The 19,924-nt window shown below is 40.6% G+C and overlaps 1 protein-coding gene across 1 annotated transcript in view; it reads right to left on the bottom strand.

The window, feature by feature from the left end:
* The window catches only part of iqgap2 (IQ motif containing GTPase activating protein 2), a 323,133-nt gene that overhangs the window by 25,421 nt on the left and 277,788 nt on the right, over positions 1-19,924 (bottom strand). The window contains exon 32 of the mRNA XM_080189314.1: positions 18,760-18,901. Coding sequence (XP_080045440.1) covers positions 18,760-18,901 — 142 coding nt within the window. The remainder of the gene's footprint in view (positions 1-18,759; positions 18,902-19,924) is intronic.

Below are 19,924 nucleotides of genomic sequence, written 5' to 3'. Positions count from 1 at the left end.
AGTTTAGAAGAATGAGGGGAGATCTCATTGAGATGTATAAGATGATGAATGGGATGGATAGGATAGAGGTGGAGAGACTCTTCCCGCTCAGAAAGGACAGTAGGACTAGGGGGCACAGCCTCAAGATAAAGGGGGGGGGCGGTTCAGAACGGAGTTGAGGAAGAACTTCTTCACTCAAAGGGTGGTGAATCTCTGGAATTCTCTGCCCATTAAAGTGGTGGAGGCTACCTCGCTAAATATTTTTAAGAAGCGGGTTGATGGGTTTTTGATAAGAGAGGGGATTAAGGGTTATGGGGAGAGGGCGGGAATGTGGAACTGAGCCACGACAGATCAGCCATGATCTTATTGAATGGCGGGGCAGGCTCGAAGGGCCAGATGGCCTACTCCTGCTCCTATTTCTTATGTTCTTATGTCTCTGACACTGTGTTAGGAAATGCACATGTGCATTAGGCTTTGAATTTAGCAGAAATAAACTACTCAATTTTTCATCCTGATAGATATCCATGTCGCTGGAGTTAAAATTTGTTTTCAGCCATTGATTTCAACAATAAAGAAAGAGTGGAAGGTAAAATAGAGTGCCAATTCATTTTTAGGGACTTTCATAGTAACGTCACTGTTGATGTAAGCCTACTTGTGACACTAATAAATAAATTTTCAACTTTATGCCTCTCCCCATTACTACCGAAGACCAATTCTAAGCCTTCTTGCATCAGTAAAAGAATGCTTTAATATTTTGGGGAGGGAAACCAATTTTTATACTGAGTACTGCATTAGTTGGAGTTGGTCAACTCAGTTGGCTGGACTGCTAGTTCGTGATGCAAAGTGATGTCAACAGCGAATTCAATTCTGTACCAGCTGAGGTTATTCATGAAGTTCTTGCCTTCTCAGCCTTACCTCTTGCCTGAGATGTGGTGATCCTCAGGTTAAATCACCACTAGTTCTCCCCCCCTCAAAGGGGGAGCAGCCTATAGTCATCTGGGACTATGGTGACTCTTTTTTTTCTAACCTCACCTACACTGTGCTTTAAAAATCCTTAAAATCAATTTATCTGGTAGCACATAATTAAACTTAGAGTTAGTTTTCAATCCTGTATGGCTCAACATTTCAGAACAATTCTATCAGCAACAAACTGATGGAAACCCTTCCTTAACTAAACAGAGATCAGCATTTCCTGAAAAATAAAGTTAAATGGTTTGGAAAATATGCTACAAACCGAATTCTCTGGTACCAAGCAAAGTATCTATTTTCTTTACATTAAATGGGCAAGAAAGGACATCAGTTCAAAGGCAATTGGGGATGGGCAATAAACACTCAGCCATGACACCACGTCCCATGAAGGAATTAAAAAAACAAGACTTGGGATATCATAGGTTTGAAGTAATGCTGTTAGGATCTCCTGTACTCTGCCTTAATAAGCATGAACAACCATATCTATTATCCCCAAAAAGGTAACAATTTTGCGATTCCTCCCAGACCTTTATGTTGAATGAAAACTCAAGAATATCAAGGACTAACATGTTTATAACAGTATAATAGGCAAAGCCAATAGAGGAAGGATAAATGTTACATCCTATCAAATGTTTTGAATTGTCTATTAATGAATTTGTGTATAACAGAGAAATAATATCAATGAGTAGGAGAGGTGGGAAGGCAGTGGAGTGAAGAATTGCTGGGGTATATAACTATTGCCTTTATTACCTGTTCCTAGTTGCACTAAGATGGAGGAGTTGTGTGGGAGTTGTTAGATGGAAAATTCCAGCAATGATTCAGGCAGCATATATCCCAGTTAGACTGATGTGTCACTCAGAGGTGCTTCTGTTCTCATGACATGGCTGTCCTTCTCAATTGTACAGGGTAGGGGACTGGGAGCTGTCACTGTCTGGACCGCAGATAATGCATTCTGTGGAGGGGCTTAATATTGGGATCAGCAGCAGCAGCAACTTGACTTTCCTGGATACTGTCGAGCTTCCAAAACTGTTTCCATACCAGACACTCATGAACCCAGTAGGATTCTGAGGAACACATGATCCTCTTAGTGAAAGGACAAAACTGGTTCAACTGGAATGTTCCCTGTGGTTTAAATATGAACACGGGTGGCATTAGAACTCACAATAACACCAACAAAAGTGGATAGAAGAAAAGTGGGCAGAAAGTCGACTTTGAGCAAAATACTCTATCAGCCATGAAGCTAGTGCAGGAAATAAAATTGAAAAAGGTCCATCAAATTTGTAACAGGGAAAAACTTTTCCATTACACTCCTCTCCAGTCTCTTCTCTCTATGCCTTCATTTTCTAAGACTTTATTTTTTGGGAGAACTGGCAACAATAAAATTCAGGCATCCTACCAGGCTTTTTCTTAATCGAACAAAGAGCACAAGCATATACATAATGCAGGTTTACAGACCAGTCTTGGCCTGTAATCTAAACATGCTGTGCCCTTATGGAACATCTGCAGTTACAACCTTATGGAGCTGCTGAACTGTGCTAATTACCACAGCTGGAAAGCATCAATACCATCAATGCACTGCATCTTGTAGAAGGACCTTGTGAGTCTTGTGAGGCTAGGTCATACTGACTCATACATATCAGCGTTATGAGTGCGGTAATGTTTTTTCCCCTCTGGCAGTCACAGGTCGTTCACCAGCATTCAATTGCAATGAACATTAAAAATAGAAACTGATTTTCAATATTTGCAACTGAGAAAGTGGAAACAAAAAAAAAACATCTGGTCTAGTTCACCTCTGAGGTGAAACGTTGACTGTTTTATAAAAATGCTTCGTACATGAATGAACACCTTCTGGAAAGCATTAAAAAAACATTTACAATGTTGCCCTGAGAAACAATCCTTGAAGAAAAGTGTTAAAATGCACCACAAGCTTTTTCCAAAATACACAAAACAATTGTGTGTGTATTCAGTCATTCTCGTCCAGTCTAATTAGATTTTGCACTTCCAGTAAAACACCCAGTAGCAATCAGCTGTTCACACAATGCACAATCTTGGTTGTTTATCACAATGAATTCTCACAATTTCCACCAGTATTTTGTCAGGATGCTTCACAGATCTTTCTACTCTCTGTAAACTTCAGGACATCCAAAACTCTGCTAGCCGTGTCTTAAGTCCTTAAGCCCACTGCAAGTCCTTTCCCCTTTCAGATATCGTATTCGCTGACCTGCACTGGCTCCTGATCAAGCAGTGTCTTGACTTTAAAACTTTTATTCCCATTTTCAAATCCCAATCTCTAGATTCTCCTCCAGTCCCACACCCTTCCAAAATCTCCCCACACAGTTTATAAAATGTTTATACTCACAGTTTATACACAGTTTATACTCCCCACAGTTTATAAAATGTTGAGAGGAATAGATAGGGTGGATTCTCAAAGGCTATTTCCCCGGGTTGAAATGGTCGCTACAAGAGGACACAGATTTAAGGTGCAGGGAGGAAAGTACAGAAGTGATGTTAGGGGTAAGTTTTTCACTCAGAGGGTGGTGAGTGAATGGAATCGGCTGCCGTCAGTGGTGGTGGAGGCGAACTCACTGGGGTCTTTTAAAAGACTTCTGGATGAGTATATGGGGTTTTATGGGATTGGGGGTTATAGATAGGTCTATAGATTGGTAGGTGTTGATGTGATCGGCGCAACTCGTGGGCCGAAGGGCCTGTTTGTGCTGTAGTGTTCTATGTTCTATGTTCCTCTAATTCTGGCCTCTTGTCCAATTATAACTATTCCAACATTGCTGGTTGTGCCTTTCGTTGCCTCAGTCACCAACTCTGGAATTCCCTTCCCAAACCTCTGCACCTCACTTTCCTCCATCTTCCTCAATGCCCAAGTCTTTCACCAAGCTTCTGATCATCTGACCTTACATCTCCTAGGGTGACTTGATTTGACATTGTTTTCGAATACTGCTACAAAACGTTTCAATACATTAAGGGTTTTGTATAAGTGGTGAGCATCACTGTGCAAAAAAAAGGAAACAAAATCAGCCTGGGTTACTTAGTCATTACCTAATGGAAAATAAGCTTAAATGACAAACTAAGAGCAGAATCCAGCTTCCATGCTGGTGGCACAGTGGTTAGCACTGCTGCCTCACAGCACCAGGGACCAAGGTTTGATTCCCAACTTGGGTCACTGTCCGCACGCTCTTCTTCTGTCTGCATGCGTTTCCTCCCACAGTCTGAATGACGTGCTGGTTAGGTGCATTGGCCATGCTAAATTCTCCCTCAGCGTACCCGAACAGGTGCCAGAGCGTGGTGATTAAGGGTTTTCACAGTAACTTCATGCAAGCCTACTTGTGCCACTAATAAATAAATTTTAAAACTTTAAAATTTATTCTTTGCAATCAGACTGGACAATTGTACATGCACACATTGTACATACATTTGAAGAGAAAAGACAGCTAACATGGGCTACGACAGTGTCAGAATTGTTCTTCTCCATCACTGTCTGCTACTCTCATCCTCTAAGATTTACCAAACTTAAAAACTGTTACTTTTTAAATAGAATTGATTGCATTTAAAATTTCTAAAACTTCTAAATGGTGAATCAATACCTAACAAGGCCAAAGCAGTAAATCCACAAACCTCTTTCCAAACTATAACATAAATACGACACAAAGAGTGAATCTGACAGAATACTAGGAGAGTGCTGCAGTTTTCATACACTGATCATGACCTCCACTGGAAGCTGTCACTTTAAGCCATTAATGTTGTTCAGAGTTAATGCAGCGGTGTTGAAAGTGCAGAAGAATAAACAACTTTAACACTCTGGAAAAACTAGGCCATCTCGGTTCAAACTGACCAGCTGGAATTTCAGGAGGGTGAGAGAGACCAATGGTTTTAGTAACAAAAATCAGAAACATATTGTTTCCACCAGCTGCTAAACTTAAACTCAGTATGCACCTTTTTGAATGGACTCCTTATGATATTCAATCATTGGACGAGATTTTATCAGATCACTTGCAAAAAGAAAGGTAGAGTGGCAAAATCAACAATAAATCAGAACTTCATTTTATCATGCAAATAATTTTATCTGCATCAGTTTTAAAACAGACAGAAAAATGTTTTCCTTGATCTGAAGGAATTGGTTCTTTTTATTTGGTCTGTATGAGATTATTTTCCATATGGAGTGGATTTATATGAAAGCAGCATGCTGTGCCAGGCAACCAAGGCTTTTCAGCTTAACATGTACAGTCAGTCACATTTGCTCATTCATGTCATAAAGATCGATGACCTGCCATGAATAGCATGGTGGGAGAATGCTCCAGAATAGGGGGGTGCGCACACACTCGAAAGTCATCAAACTGGACTCCAGCGACTAAGCTCGATGATGCAAAACTCATGGGGAACGGCAACAGAGAACTACATTCAGATTCAGGCTATTGAGATCTACATCATCGAATCCCTATAGCACAGAAGGGGGCCATTCAGCCCATCGAGTCTGTACCAACCACAATCCCATCCAGGCACCAAAACCGTAACCTCACATATTTACCGTACTAATCCCCTGACACTAGGGTCAATTTAGCATGGCCAGTCAACCTAATCCACACATCTTTGGACCGTGGGAGGAAAGCAGAGCACCTAGAGGAAACCCACGCAGACATAGGGAGAATGTGCAAAATCCATCCAGACAGTGACTCCTAGCTGGAATTGAACCTGGCGCTATGAAGCAGCAGTGCTAACTATTGTGCCACCATGCTGCCCTTTATGCCACTGCACTATCCTCATGTGATGTGCCAGGTTTGAACAGGTTATCTAGGCCTGTAAATTCCTGGCTCCCCAGTCTTGGATTTGGGAGGTACCCGAAAGATCTATGCACTGGGGGATCTCCCTCAGAAGTTCTCAGGTACGGGTATACCCAGCAATTGTCTAGAAGGGCCAACTTTCCCTAGACAACTGTGCTCCACTGGGAACGATCCGACAAAGTGACTTAAACCACTAACTTTGGATGGTTTGCCAGTTTTATTTTCAGTTACTCTGAAAGAGAAGGCAAAAAGTACTTCTAACTTCAGCATAAATATTTTAAAGACCTAGACAGAGTCCCGCACTGGACACTGCACCCCCTCCCCCCAAACACATTTCACCCCACCCCATGGTATTCCCCACCCACATAGAAATTCCTCCCAATGTCTGACTCACTCCTTGCCCCAGGTCCAAAACTATTATGACATTCACTTACAATGACTAGGGGCCATAAATATAAAGTTACTAATAATTTCATAGAATCCCTAAAGTGCCAAAGGAGGGCATTTGGCCCATCAGGTCTGCACCGAGTCTCCAACAGAGCATCTTAACTAAGCCCAACCCTGCCTTATCCCTGAAACCCCATGCATTTACCCTGCTAATCCCCCTAACCTACACACCTAGTGACACTAAGGGACAATTTACCATGGCCAATGGACCTAATCGGCACACTTTTGTATTTCGGTGAAGAATGTGTTAAGTGGCCTGTACCTTGCTGTATGTACAATATAAATGTATGTAAAACAAACACAGCAATGATTCATCTTTCTGAAGTACTACAACTATCCATAATGTACTGCACTGAAATAAGAATTTTTAATTTGCAGTTTATAAAGATTCTTTATACATTGCAAATGTTTTAAAATACTATCCTTCAATAATCTCACTTCGCCTTTTGATCAAAAGTGAACATATCTTCATGCTATCTAACTGCCATAAGATAATCAAACTTGGTAAAATACCGATAGTTATTTTCCTTTCAAGTCCACACACCCATTAACAAGCACAGTGATAAAGTGTATAAATGACATCATTAACATAATAAAATATCCCAAAGCACTTCACGGGAGCATTATAAAACAAAGTCTGACACTGAGGTACATAAGGGGATATTTAGACATCTGACCAAAAGCTTGGTTAAGAGTTATTTCAAGGAGTGTCTTAAAGGAGAAAAGTAAGATAGAGAAGCAGAACAGTGTACATAATGTGCAGCCACTACTAATGGAACAACAATGATTGCGAATGTATGAGAGGCTAGAATAAGAGGAGCCAGGTATTTCAGCAGCTGTGGGGTTGCAGGAGAATACAGGCATAGGTAGGGGCAAAGCAATGGAGGGATTTTAAAACAAGGATGCAAATTTTAAAGTCAAGATGTTGCTTGACCGGGAGCCAGTTGAGGTCAGTGAAGACAGGGGTGATAGGGAAATGAGACTTGCCGTAAGTTTGGATAATCTTAAATTTGCAGAGGTGGAATCCACTGTATTGAAAAATTAGCATCCAGTAGAAAAGAAAGCAAGAATGAGGTTTTGAGCAGCAGATAACCTGAGATAGGTGCACATTTGGATGATTTTATAGAGGTGGAAATAGACATTCATAGTGAAGGCATGGATATGAAATTGGAAACTCACCATTGGATCAAATGTGACACTAAGTTTGCCAACAGACTAGCTTAATCTCAGATTGTTGCAAGGGAGAAGGACAGAGTCAGTAGCCAGGTTTTGCTGGGTACTAATGCATTTAAGAAATCGTATACCTGAAACCCAACAGCCAACCTAATATTGTGCATACAAGTTCATTACATACCCATTTAGTTCCAAGAAAAAGGCCTTTGTTACAAAATTAGGGCAACTTTTGAAAATCTAAATGCGTCCTTATAACTTTAGAATCCCTACAGTGCAGAAGGAGGCAATTCAGCCCATCAAGCTTGCACTGACAACAACCCCATGTATTTACCCTGACACTAATCCCCCATGGCATAAGGGGCAATTTATATGGGCCAATCAACCCAACCCGCACATCTTTGGAGTGTGGGAGGAAACTGGAGCACCTGGAGGAAACCCACACAGACACAGAGAATGTGAAAACTCCACACAGTCACCTGAGGCTGAAATTGTGCTGTGAGGCAGCAGTGCTAATGACTGTGCCACCGTACCACCCATACATCTTTCATTAAACGACACCTTTCATTTGTCCACAAAATCTGAGATCTTGCTTGGATGAGGAATCCAAAAATTACTCTGCATTCTATGGCAGTCTGAGCTATGCTCATGAATAAACTTGAAAATTAACTTGCTGATCTTTCATTTGTTTCAATACACTTATGAAAAACCTGTTACTTGAACTTGATCAGTAATGCAATAACATCATGCCTTTGATCATATCATTAACCTCTCTTATATTAATAAGCATCAGCAACACTTCAAGGCAAAACTGCTCCTCTTCCCAAAGGAGGAGACAAGACTAAACACCGAATGGTTCAAACAAAATTTAGTATTAAGGAACACATAACTGGTTAAAGGGATTAATTGTTCAACCAAAGTAAAGTAAATTTCTCATAATTAAAGTACTGCTTTCAGCAGTATGTTCCCAGGTTCAGGCTAAAAATAACACAGCAGTACCACAGTATGGCAATTAGACTTGATTTTAAGGATGAATGCAATTCAGAATCATTATCATTTTAGAAATAAGAATGTATTTCTCTGAAGAAGAGCGAGAGAGGATTTCATAGAAACTTACAAAATTCTAACAGGGTTAGACAGGGTAGATTCAGAAAGAATGTTCCTGATGATGAGAGAGTTCCAAACTAGGGGGTCATAGTTTAGGGAGAAGGTTTTAGAACTGAGGTGAAGAGAATTGTCTTCACCCAGACAGTGGTGAACGTATGAAATTCATTACCACAGAAGGTAGTTGAGGCCAAAACTTTGTCCGATTTTAAGAAGAAATTAGATATAGCTCTTGGGCTAAAAGGGTCGGGTGGGGGGGGGGTTCAGGATATTGAATTTGATGTTCAGCCATAATCAAAATGAATAGTGGAGCAGGTTCACAGGGTTGAATGGCCTACTCCTGCTTCTAGTTTCTATGTAATGTTAGCACAGAAACTACATGTTATGACTAAAAACTGCTCAACTATAGCACCAAGTACAACGCCAAACCGCACATTTATATTAATGTCACTCTACCTCACCAGCATCTCCCTCACCCCCTGCACTGACTAATTTGACACAGTCTTTGTCTAACATCCAATACAGGCTGAGCAGAAATTTCCTCCAACTAAATATTGGGAAGACTGAAGTTATTTGTTTTTCAGTCTCTGCCACAAATTGCATTCCCTTGCTCCTGTCTCCATTCCTCTTGCCAACTGTTTGAGCACGCACCAGATCACAAACAACGTTGGTGCTGTATTTGTCCAGGAGATGACTTACCAACCACATGTCCCCTCCATCATCAAGGTTGCCTACCTCCACCTCAGTAATATCACTTGACTCTGAAGTAGTTCATTTGCTGCTGAAATTCTTTGCCAATGACTTTTGTTGTCTCTAAACTTATTTCTTCCAATACTCACCTAGCTGACCACCCAACCTTCCATAATCTGCAGCTCATCCAAAGCTTTGCTGCCCATATCCAAATTCATATCAGATCCTGTTCTCACATCATCCCAATGCTCAGTGACCTACACTGGCTCTCAGAGCAACAATGCTTCAATTTTAAAATTCTCATGCTTGTTTTCAAACCCTTCCATGGTCTCACCCCTCCCAGTCTCTGTAACCTCCTCAAAACCTCAGATCTCTGAACTCCTATTTTGTATGTTCCTAACTCTTTCAATTTTGGTCTATTGTGATCCCTGATTTTAATTGCTCCACCATTGCTAGTTGTGTCTTCAGCCATCTAGGCCCTAAGCTCAGAACTTCCCTCCCTAAAGATTTCTACTTCTGTTGCCTCCTTTAAAACACTCCATCACTGACCAAGGATGATCATCTGTGCTAATACCTTCTGACAGTGTTAAAGTTTGTTTTATTTCTCTGAAGCACCTCGAGTTGTTTTACTATGTTAAAGGCACTGGATGAGATTCTCTGGTCTCGTCCATGGGACTCATTACAAGTAAGAAAAGAAAATTTGGCATTCTAGCCAAAACGCCATTCACTTTCAGTGGCACCGGAAAATCCCAGCTGTGAAGGAGAATCGAAGATTTTGGTCACTATCTAAATGCAAGTTGTTATTATTAAATATGGAGAATTTGTTTAATTAAATGAAGGTAAACTTTACAATATGCAGATGTCCTGTATATTTGATAACAGTATTTTTGTGAAAATGATTACAAGAATGTTCAAGCCTTCTGATAATCGTGCAATATTAAATTAAAGAGTTTCCAAAATCTGTGTATTACACTGTCTTCCAAAGTAATCCTTCCTGTTAAGGTTTTTTTTAAAAACTATCAGATGGTTAAATAGTTCTGACATTTCAGGACGCATTGATTTTTGCTTGCTCAAAACGTCAGACAGCATCATTGGGTAAACATCATGTGAGCAGAACTGACAATTGTTGATGTACACACAGCTGATGTGTTAAAATTTTCCTGCAATGTCAGAATTAATAAATCATCCACAGGTGATACTGCTCACTGAGGTTGAGGTGGACTGTTTGATATTCAAATATACAAAGTTATCCGGAAAAACTACACATTTTGGTAATCAGTAGTTTCAAGTATTTTGCTCATATCCTTTCTGCCCATGCCATTTAAAAAACTTCTCTTTTCTCTAGAAATCTGGAAAGCATAGTGCTACCTTCAAACTAATCAGGAAATGGTATTTCTCCCTTAACATTGCTTCATGCATTGCTCCATAAGATTTCTTACTCAATCTTTGAATGTAGTTTATGCTGCATTCAGAAATGAGTTGGTCATTATTGAATGGCTTCCCCAGTAGGCTGCTTCTTCAGTATTAATTTCACAAAGCTGTTTTTGATCTTTTATCCCAACCCTGCACTGTCCGTAAAGCCATATTCTAAAGCTCACCTTGTTCAGTTTCTTGATGCATGAGAATCTAGAATCATACAGTGCAGAAGAGGCCCTTCGGCCCACAAAGTCTGCACCAACAGGCAAGAAACACCTGACCTCCCACCTAATCCCATTTACCACCACTGAGCCCACAACCCTGAATGTCATGATGTGCTCATCCAGGTAATTTTTTTTAAAGGATGTGAGGCAACTCACCTCTACCTCCCTCCGAGGCAGCGCATTTCAGGCAATACCATCCTCTGGGTTAAAATGTTTTTCCTCATATCCCCCTAAGCCTCCTGCCCCTCACCTTGAACCTATGTCTCCTCGTGACTGACTCTTCAGCTAAAGAGAACAGCTGCTCCTTATCCATTCTGTCCGTGCCCCTCAATCTTGTACACTTTGATCAAGTTACCCTTCAGTCTTCTCTGCTCCAACAAAAACTGTCCCTATCCAACCTCTCTTCTTAACTTAAATGTTCCATCCTCGGCAGCATCCTGGTGAACCTCCTGTACACCCCCTCCAGTGAAATCACATCCAGCAGATTAACCAACTAATTAACCACTCCAAATTTTCCAGTTCAAATACAGCACCTACAAAGCAAGTTACTTACGAAATGAGATATTTAACATGTGCTTTTTGCCCACTGACAATTAAACCATCTTTGGTGAACAAGGACAAACCAGCGTTTGAGGCCATCTTGGAATACTGGCATTCTGAAATGTTCAGAGCCTGCAGAGTTCAACAGTGGCAGAGAGTGATGACAAATGTTTATTGCCAATTTAAAATACTGGCATTCTGAAAGAGTAGAAAGGAACACTCTGAATAGCATGTTACAAATTTTGAATTCAGAGGAATATTCAGGATGTTGGCCCAAGAAATGCTCCAAGCACCATAAAGAATATTGACAGCTACTGTTGGGAACCTCATGACGACTAGGATTGTTGAATGCAGCATCATGGCTCATTAGCAATCATCAAAGCCTACTTTCAGGAATCATTTAAACAGATGAGAGAATCCTCAATTAAGGTTATTCCCTTGTGAAATAATTTGTCCACAGAAGCTTCCTTTTAGGAACATTCTAGGATTTTTAGGAGTAACTTAGAAATTTTCAATATGTGTGCAGTTTATACCCAACTGGTTGGAAATTATTTTACTTTGATACAAATTGAACTTTTATTTGCACCCAATTTTAAGAATTACATTCTCTGATTTGCACAGCTACGGGCATAAATTTGGATGTATAAGAACATAAGAACATAAGAAATAGGAGCAGGAGTAGGCCATCTAGCCCTTCGAGCCTGCCCCGCCATTCAATAAGATCATGGCTGATCTGTCGTGGCTCAGTTCCACTTTCCCGCCCTCTCCCCATAACCCTCAATCCCTTCTCTTATCAAAAACCCATCAACCCGCGTCTTAAAAATATTTAGCGAGGCAGCCTCCACCACTTCAACGGGCAGAGAATTCCAGAGATTCACCACCCTTTGAGTGAAGATGTTGGGTGCACACTTGTGGTTAGGGTAGATAACTGCAGATATTATTAAATTGTTTTTTAAAAACTTACACAAACCAAAAATGTATTTCTGAAATGTAGTCACTACTGTTAAGTGGAGAACATGGCAACCAATTTATACATAGCAAGCTCTTACAAACACTTAATGAGGAGTACACTTGCCTAAATATCATTTCTTTCCATTACTTTTGTTACTTATTATTTAACTACTCTAAATGCTCATTTCACACAAGTGTGATCACTAATTGAGTGCATGCATGGCAGAATGTTAGGGAGTGACATTCCAAATGACACAAACTCCAACTAACATCAAATAAAGCCCCCACTCAACTGTCAGAGCTGGGTACTAGTGAAACCTGTAATTCAGGTTAACCTAGCAAGAAAATCAGGGTGGGTAAGCTTTTACCCCACATTCTGCATGAAGTTAATGTTTGAGTTTACTGCGGGATGATGGTGTAACTAAGCTTGAAGAAAAAAGTGGCAGAAGTGACACCCTAATCAGTATTAATTGAGAACCCTGCAGCTAAAGCTCAAGAATTAGGCTTTGACCTTACAAATATTGGCGTAGCATGAGCTGGCTAATCAGGAAACAACTTGTGAAGCTCGACTTAGGGGAATATGAAAGTGGGGAAGTGGAAAGGCAAGGCGTGGTTATGAGGAGATGAGAGTAATATTTCAGAGTTATTTTGAAAATAGAAACATCTGGTAGTAAAAGGGACAGGAGTAAATTAGCTCAAAATTGACTCAGGGATAGGAGGCAGAGTGAAAGTTATATGGAAAAACTGGAAAAGGTGGGGCTGTTCAGCATAAGAGATTAAACAGAATAATGGTAGCAGTCAAAATTGAAGGCAAGTGGGTCAGTTTAACCAGAGTTCACAGATTTAAATAATTGTCAAATGAACTAGTGACAAAATGAGGAGAAATTTCTCCGTACAGGGTTATTAAGGTCTGGAATGCGCTACTGAAAAGAGTGGAGGAATTTGATTTTAAAAGACAATTGGACACGTGTTTGAAGGCAGATTTGCAGGGTATAGGGGAGAAAAACTATGGTGTGGGACTAAATTCAATCGGATGGCATAGGTACGAGAGACTGTGCTGTAAGGAATGATTGGACAGATTGAGAGAAAATGAGAAAGATACAATCTTCTTCTGTTGTAGGAAATAAGCCAAAAATAAAAGAAGCAAGGCTGAGAATCATGAGCTGTGGTTGGATTTTGTTTCTGGACTATTAGAATTGTCAAATGGCCAACTAAAGTGTCTGCAGTTTCAGGAAACCTAGTCCAGAAAGGAATTTCAATCTTTGACAAAGTCAATCCAGTGAGATCAAATTAAATCCTCTCTCCACTTCAATATCTGTATTAAATTGAATTTGCAAGACAGCAGGCTGTCCTGTGAAGGAAAGAGCAAAGCAAAATTTACACTACTCCACATTAAAAAAAAATTTCAAGATCCAGTTGTACTAAAATAAATGCAACTTGCTGCAAAATAAAAATCTTTTATCTCTTATGTGAAACAAAATGCAGCTCATTGTGCACTTAGTTTAATTAAAACACAGTTAATTAACTAACCAGAAAAATAACCCAAACTGGAGATTACTAATGCCTAGTATATATACAGTTTACATTAATATACAATTTACATTAATGCTAATGAGCTCAGATTTAACTTCCGAGTGGAGATGCCACAAATTGACTGGCTGACCAGCGGGGAAGTAAACAGGAAACTTGCCCTATTTTAACAGCCAGATTCCACTCATGTGCCACTTACTGGCTTCCTGACCAAAACCGCAGGGAGGGGTGCCTATCCAGCTCTTCAAGAGTAATGGAAAGTCTCAAGAACTTTATGCTTATTTAACTTTGCCTTAAGAGCTGTGTATTTATAAATTGCCTATGTCCCTTTGTTCTTCCATATTTAAATACAATTAATTTGAAATGGCAAGATCAACACAGGGTAAATGGAGCACACAATTCACGTTGAGCAAGATTTCACCAACAACCAAACAACCCAGTTAATCTAATTTTACCAATATTGATTGTAGGAGAGTTATTCTTAATTGAACTGTGTCACCTTAGTCTACCTGCATACCTGCACCATAGCAGCAGAGAGGGCCCAAGTTCAACATTTCAACTGGGCTTCTGCCGTACTCCTGCAGTCACGCACCAAAGTGTTAGCTAAGTGTGCACGAGGGCCAAATCTATAAACAACTGGTTTAGGGAACAATATCAACAGCTAAGCCAAGCTGACATTGCTTACATTTTGTTTCTGTTGAACCAACTGAGCTAGAACTTTGGCCAGCAATACCCAAGTATTAACACAGTAAAAAAAATTTAACTAGCGTCTGTAGCAAACTGAATTTTGTGGTTGCCTGAGCAGAGTTTTCAAATGTGTTTTTTTTGGAATGTTAAGTTCAGTATATTTACCAAAACAGGTAGCCTGAAACTGAGTCTCAAAATAATGAAGGACTAGATAGCAAATTAAATAAACAAAGTACTTGCTATTTTGCCTGAGTGTGCAGCATGAGAAATTGTTTAGTTTAATTATGAAAGGTGCATTCAAGTGAACTATGGAATATAAACCTGTCATAAGTTGTAATTGTTTCAGAGAAAATTTCTGTGTGCTTTCCAGACAGAGGGAATTTGTATGACTGCAGAAGCTATAATTGAATAGCCAGTTTATGCAATGTGGAACAGAGGTTCTCTGTTATAATCTCCCACATGATCTGCCTGTGAAGTAGCTGGTGATGCTGAATCCCCAAGAACTTCTAACCAAAAACTGGAAAACTGCAGTGGGTCAACATCATTCAACAAATAAATGTGCTGGCCCTAAACTACAAGGTTTTCTTTCACTGTGAAGTTTAGGTTTATTTATTAGTATCACAAGTAGACGTACATTAACACTGCAATGAAGTTGCTGTGAAAATCCTCTAGTTGCCACACTCCTGCTCCTGTTTGGGCATGCCGAGGGAGAATTTAGCATGGCCAATGCATCTAACCAGCTGTGGGAGGAAACCAGAGGAAACCCACAGAGACACAAGGAGAACGTGCAGACTCCACACAGACAGTCACCCAAGTCAGGGATTGAACTCAGGCCCCTGGTGCTGTGAGGCAGCAGTGCTAACCACTGCGCCACCCATTTTGTGAAGACAAAATGATATTTAGAAATTCTGACTGAATACAGCATTGCCTAAAGAATATATCATGCCAATACCTAATAAAGGTGCATCAGTCTGCTGTAGTCACCATGCCATCTCACTTGACAATGCAGTGCCCCCAAAGAATCTTTATAAATGGCTGTGGCGAAAACCAGAGAAATACTGCCTGTTCATAGTAATGTTTGCAACAATCAACTTGTACCCAAACACTCCACTTTACAACACAGACAAGTGCATTACAGCAATACTTAGCTTTTTATCATCTAAGCTGCTATCTCTTCCAGACAGATGGCTATAAACAATCACTGTACTTACACATTCCAGTAACAATTCCAATCACACAAGCTGAAACCATTCAAGGTTATTAGGGTCTTACTTATAGATCAAGAATTAAACAAAATGTCAGTGTCTTGCTGTTTATTATATGTATTTAATGCAGTAGTTCCCAACCTTTTATATGTCATGGAATACTTCTATACTACAAAACAATTTGAGACAGACTTCTATTTTCTCTGTCTTCTTCCCTTATTGGAATGTTCGTTTTTAACTTCACTCTGTCCTCTCGCCTGTTTTCTTTTTAACCTTGCCCTGTCTCTGTCACTTCTCCCAGGACTTTTGCACCCTTTGAGTTTTTGCTTTTTCTGCAAGTGCTTGGAGCCTTTGTCTTCAGCTCCAAGTCCTGTTGGTCATGCTTCTGGGCCTGACCAACATAACAATATAAAGTGCACATGTGTGGGGCTCTTTCCCAGCTGGCACATGTACAGAAGGCCCAAGATTCACCGGGTCTTGGAGATGCCAGCCACTGACCTGAAGGCAAAGGTTAGTTTCAGCTTAACTGTTATGAATCATTTTGAACATTTTTTTGCGGCACACTTGGGGAGTGGAGGGGGGGCGGTGGTGGGGGGAGAACATTGTGATACATCTGTGTGCCGTGGTTGAGAACCACTGATCTAATGGCAGCATGATATAACTGTGAATTTGAAAACAGCATGTAAGTACTCTGAACTGTTCAGTGTGAACATATATCCACATGACATTAGACTATGTTACTCAACTAGAGCTCAGAGGAAAACAAATTACCCTTTTTAGGACACTTACGTCAGACTCCTATTTATTGACTACAGCTCAGCCTTCAATACCATTACTCCTGTGAAACTCATCTCCAAACTCAGTGGCATCGGGCTGAGCTCCTCCTTCAGTGACTGGATCCTGCACTTCCTCACCACAGATCACAATCAGTAAGGATAGGCAACAACACCTTCACCATGATCATCCTCAATTCTGGTGCCCCACAAGGTTGTGTTCTCAGCCCCCTACTGTACTCCATATATACCTATGATTTTGTGGCCAAATTCCCCTCAAACTTGCTTTTCAATTTTTCTGATGACACCACTGTAGTGTGTTGGATCTTAAATAATGACGAAACAGAGTACAGGAATAAGAGAGAGAATCTGGTGAATTGGTGCGATGACAATAATCTCTCCCTCAGTCTAAGCAGATAGTCATTCACTTCACGAAGTAGAGGAGAACATGCCCCTGTCTACATCAACAGGGATGAAGTAGAAATGGTTGAGAGCTTCAAGGTTTTAGGTGTCCAGATCACCAACAACCCATCCTGCTCCCTCTCATGCCAACACTATAAGTTAAGAAAGCCCACCAATAGCTCTAATTTCTCAGGAGTCTAAGGAAATTTGGCATGTCAGCTACAACTCTCACCAACTTTTACAGATGCACCATAGAAAGCATTCATTCTGGTTGTATCACAACTTGGTATGGATGGCTCCTGCTCTGATCAAGACCGCAAGGAATAAGAGGTCATAAGAACATAAGAAATAGGAGCAGGAGTAGGCCATCTAGCCCTTCAAGCCTGCCCCGCCATTCAATAAGATCATGGCTGATCTGAAGTGGCTCAGTTCCACTTTCCCGCTTTCTCCCCATAACCCTTAATGCCCTTGCCTACTAAAAACCTATCTACCTCTGTCTTAAATATATTTAGCGAGGCAGCCTCCACCACATCAACGGGCAGAGAATTCCAGAGATTCACCACCCTTTGAGTGAAGAAGTTCCTCCTCAACTCCGTTCTAAGCTGCTCCCCCCTTATCTTGAGGCTGTGCCCTCTAGTTCTGCTCTACTTTCTGAGCGGGAAGAATCTCTCTACCTCTACCCTATCCATCCCCTTCATTATCTTATATGTGTCTATAAGATCCCCCCTCATTCTTCTAAACTCCAACGAGTACAAACCCAGTCTGTTCAGCCTCTCTTCATAGTCCAACCCCCTCATCTCCAGTATCAGCCTAGTGAACCTCCTCTGCACTCCCTCCAAGGCCAAAATATCCTTGCGCAAGTGTGGCAACCAAAACTGCACACAGTACTCCAGCTGCAGCCTCACTAGTGCCCTGTACAGTTGCAGCAAGACCTCCCTGCTTTTATATTCAATCCCCCTTGCTATAAAGGCCAGCATCCCATTTGCCTTCCTGATCACCTGCTGCACCTGCAGGCTGGGTTTTTGCCACTCATGCACAAGGACCCCCAGGTCCCTCTGCACCGTAGCATGCTGCAGCTTTTCGCCCTTTAAATAGAATGTAGTCGCGAATGTAGTCCAATCCATCATGCCAATCAGCCTCCCATCCATTGACTCTGTCTACACTTCCTGCTGCTTCAGAAAAGCAGCCAGCATAATTAAGGGCCCCACACATCTCAGACATTCTCTCTTCCACCTTCTTCTGTCAGGAAGAAGATACAAAAGTCTGAGGTCATGTACCAATTGATACAACAACAGCTTCTTCCTTGCTGCCATCAGACTTTTGAATGGACCTACCCTGCATTAAGTTGACCTTCTCTACACACTAACTATGACTGTAACACTACATTCTGCACTGTCTCATTTCCTTCTCTATGAACAGTGTGCTAAGTCTGTGTAGTGCGCAAGAAACAATACACTGTATACTAATACATGTGACAATAATAAATCAAACTTTTACTGGGCTACGTGGAACTGCCAAGGGGAAGAGCATATGATATTCCTTAACGAGAGTGGTGCAATTAGAAAGACAACACAACCAGTCATAATCTCTCAATCAGCAATCATTAAACTGACATTTGGCCAGGAATACCATTTCTGCAGAATTACCTAATTTGTTTGAGATCTTGTATCCAAGAACTGCACTATTGAGGTGTAGCAATTTAAATAGGCAGCTGAAATGCATTATATTGAAATGTATTATACAGAGTTCTGATTACTGGCAAGTGTTGCAAAATATCCCTGGAATTTACAGCCTGTTTCCCACCCCACTTTTCCTCTTCAACTTTGTGGTAGAAGGAAAAATTAGCTAAGAAAAGAGCAGATTGTTCAAGGATAAAACTTACTTCATCATCAAAGTCTTCATGTCTCTGTCATCCCCCTCTCGTAACTCAATCTTGCTGGTCAGCGTGAGTGAAACTCCTGTTTTTGCAAGCTGAGAAAGTACATTATCTTTGTTGGGGTCATTTGGATCAACAGCCCCCTCCCCTGGGAAGAAATAAATTGTATTCAATTTTACTGATAGCAGTACTCACAAAGCCAGATATGTTCAGACTGTTCCCAAAGATACATAATTCATAGACAAAAGCTCATCAGCTGTCTAGACTTACAATATGCAAACACTTTGTAATTACATAATCTGCCAAAATGATCTAATTTTTGACAGAACAATTTCAGCAGTTTAGCCTAAATGACATATTCTACAGCCAGAAAATTCTCATTTCAGTTAGTAAGGGTATCAACTCTTCAGCAAATGCAACTGAATCTTTAAAAAAAAAATCACAAGTTGGAAGACTATTAGCACAAATAGTTAAGAAACTGTGCTTAGAGTAACACATTAAATTGAATCTGTTTTTAATTACAGAAGTATGGTATGTTTTTGGAGGATTCTGGAAGCAGCGTTTGAGACTGAAATGCAACCCATCTGTCACCAACCGATATTGCCTCCCTCAAGTGTCTACGTGCCTGTATCTTTGATCATTTGTTATGGTAGCTTAGTAGATGTTTTACTGAACTAGTAATCCAGGAGCCTGGATAGATGATCTGAAGGCAAGATTCCAAATTTCATCCCAGCAACTGGGGAATTTAAATTCTGTTACCGAATAAAACAAATCTGGAATAAAAATTTAATATTATCAATGGTAATCTTGGAAGTACTTGATTGTTGTTAGAAACTCGCGTGGTTCAGTAATGTCCCTTAAGGGAGGAAATCTGCTGTCCTAACCCAGTCTGATCTGTATGTGATCCCAGACTCTCAGCAATTTGGTTGATTCTGAACTCTCCCCTGAAATGGCCATTCAGTTACAGTAAAGGAGACAATTCACCACCACCACCATCTCAAAGACAATTAGAAATGGACAGCAATTACAGAGCATGCAAACATTGATAACATAGAACATAGAACAGTACAGCACAGTACAGGCCCTTCAGCCCTCAATGTTGTGCCGAGCTATGTCCAAACCCAAGATCAAGCTATCCCACTCCCTATCATTCTGGTGTGCTCCATGTGCC

This window comes from Carcharhinus amblyrhynchos, chromosome 5 (genome assembly GCF_965287045.1).
Source record: "Carcharhinus amblyrhynchos chromosome 5, sCarAmb.v2.hapA, whole genome shotgun sequence".
Taxonomy (NCBI): Eukaryota; Metazoa; Chordata; class Chondrichthyes; order Carcharhiniformes; family Carcharhinidae; genus Carcharhinus; species Carcharhinus amblyrhynchos.
Note: the sequence above shows the minus strand (reverse complement) of the source record. Positions and strands in the feature narration are given on the sequence as shown.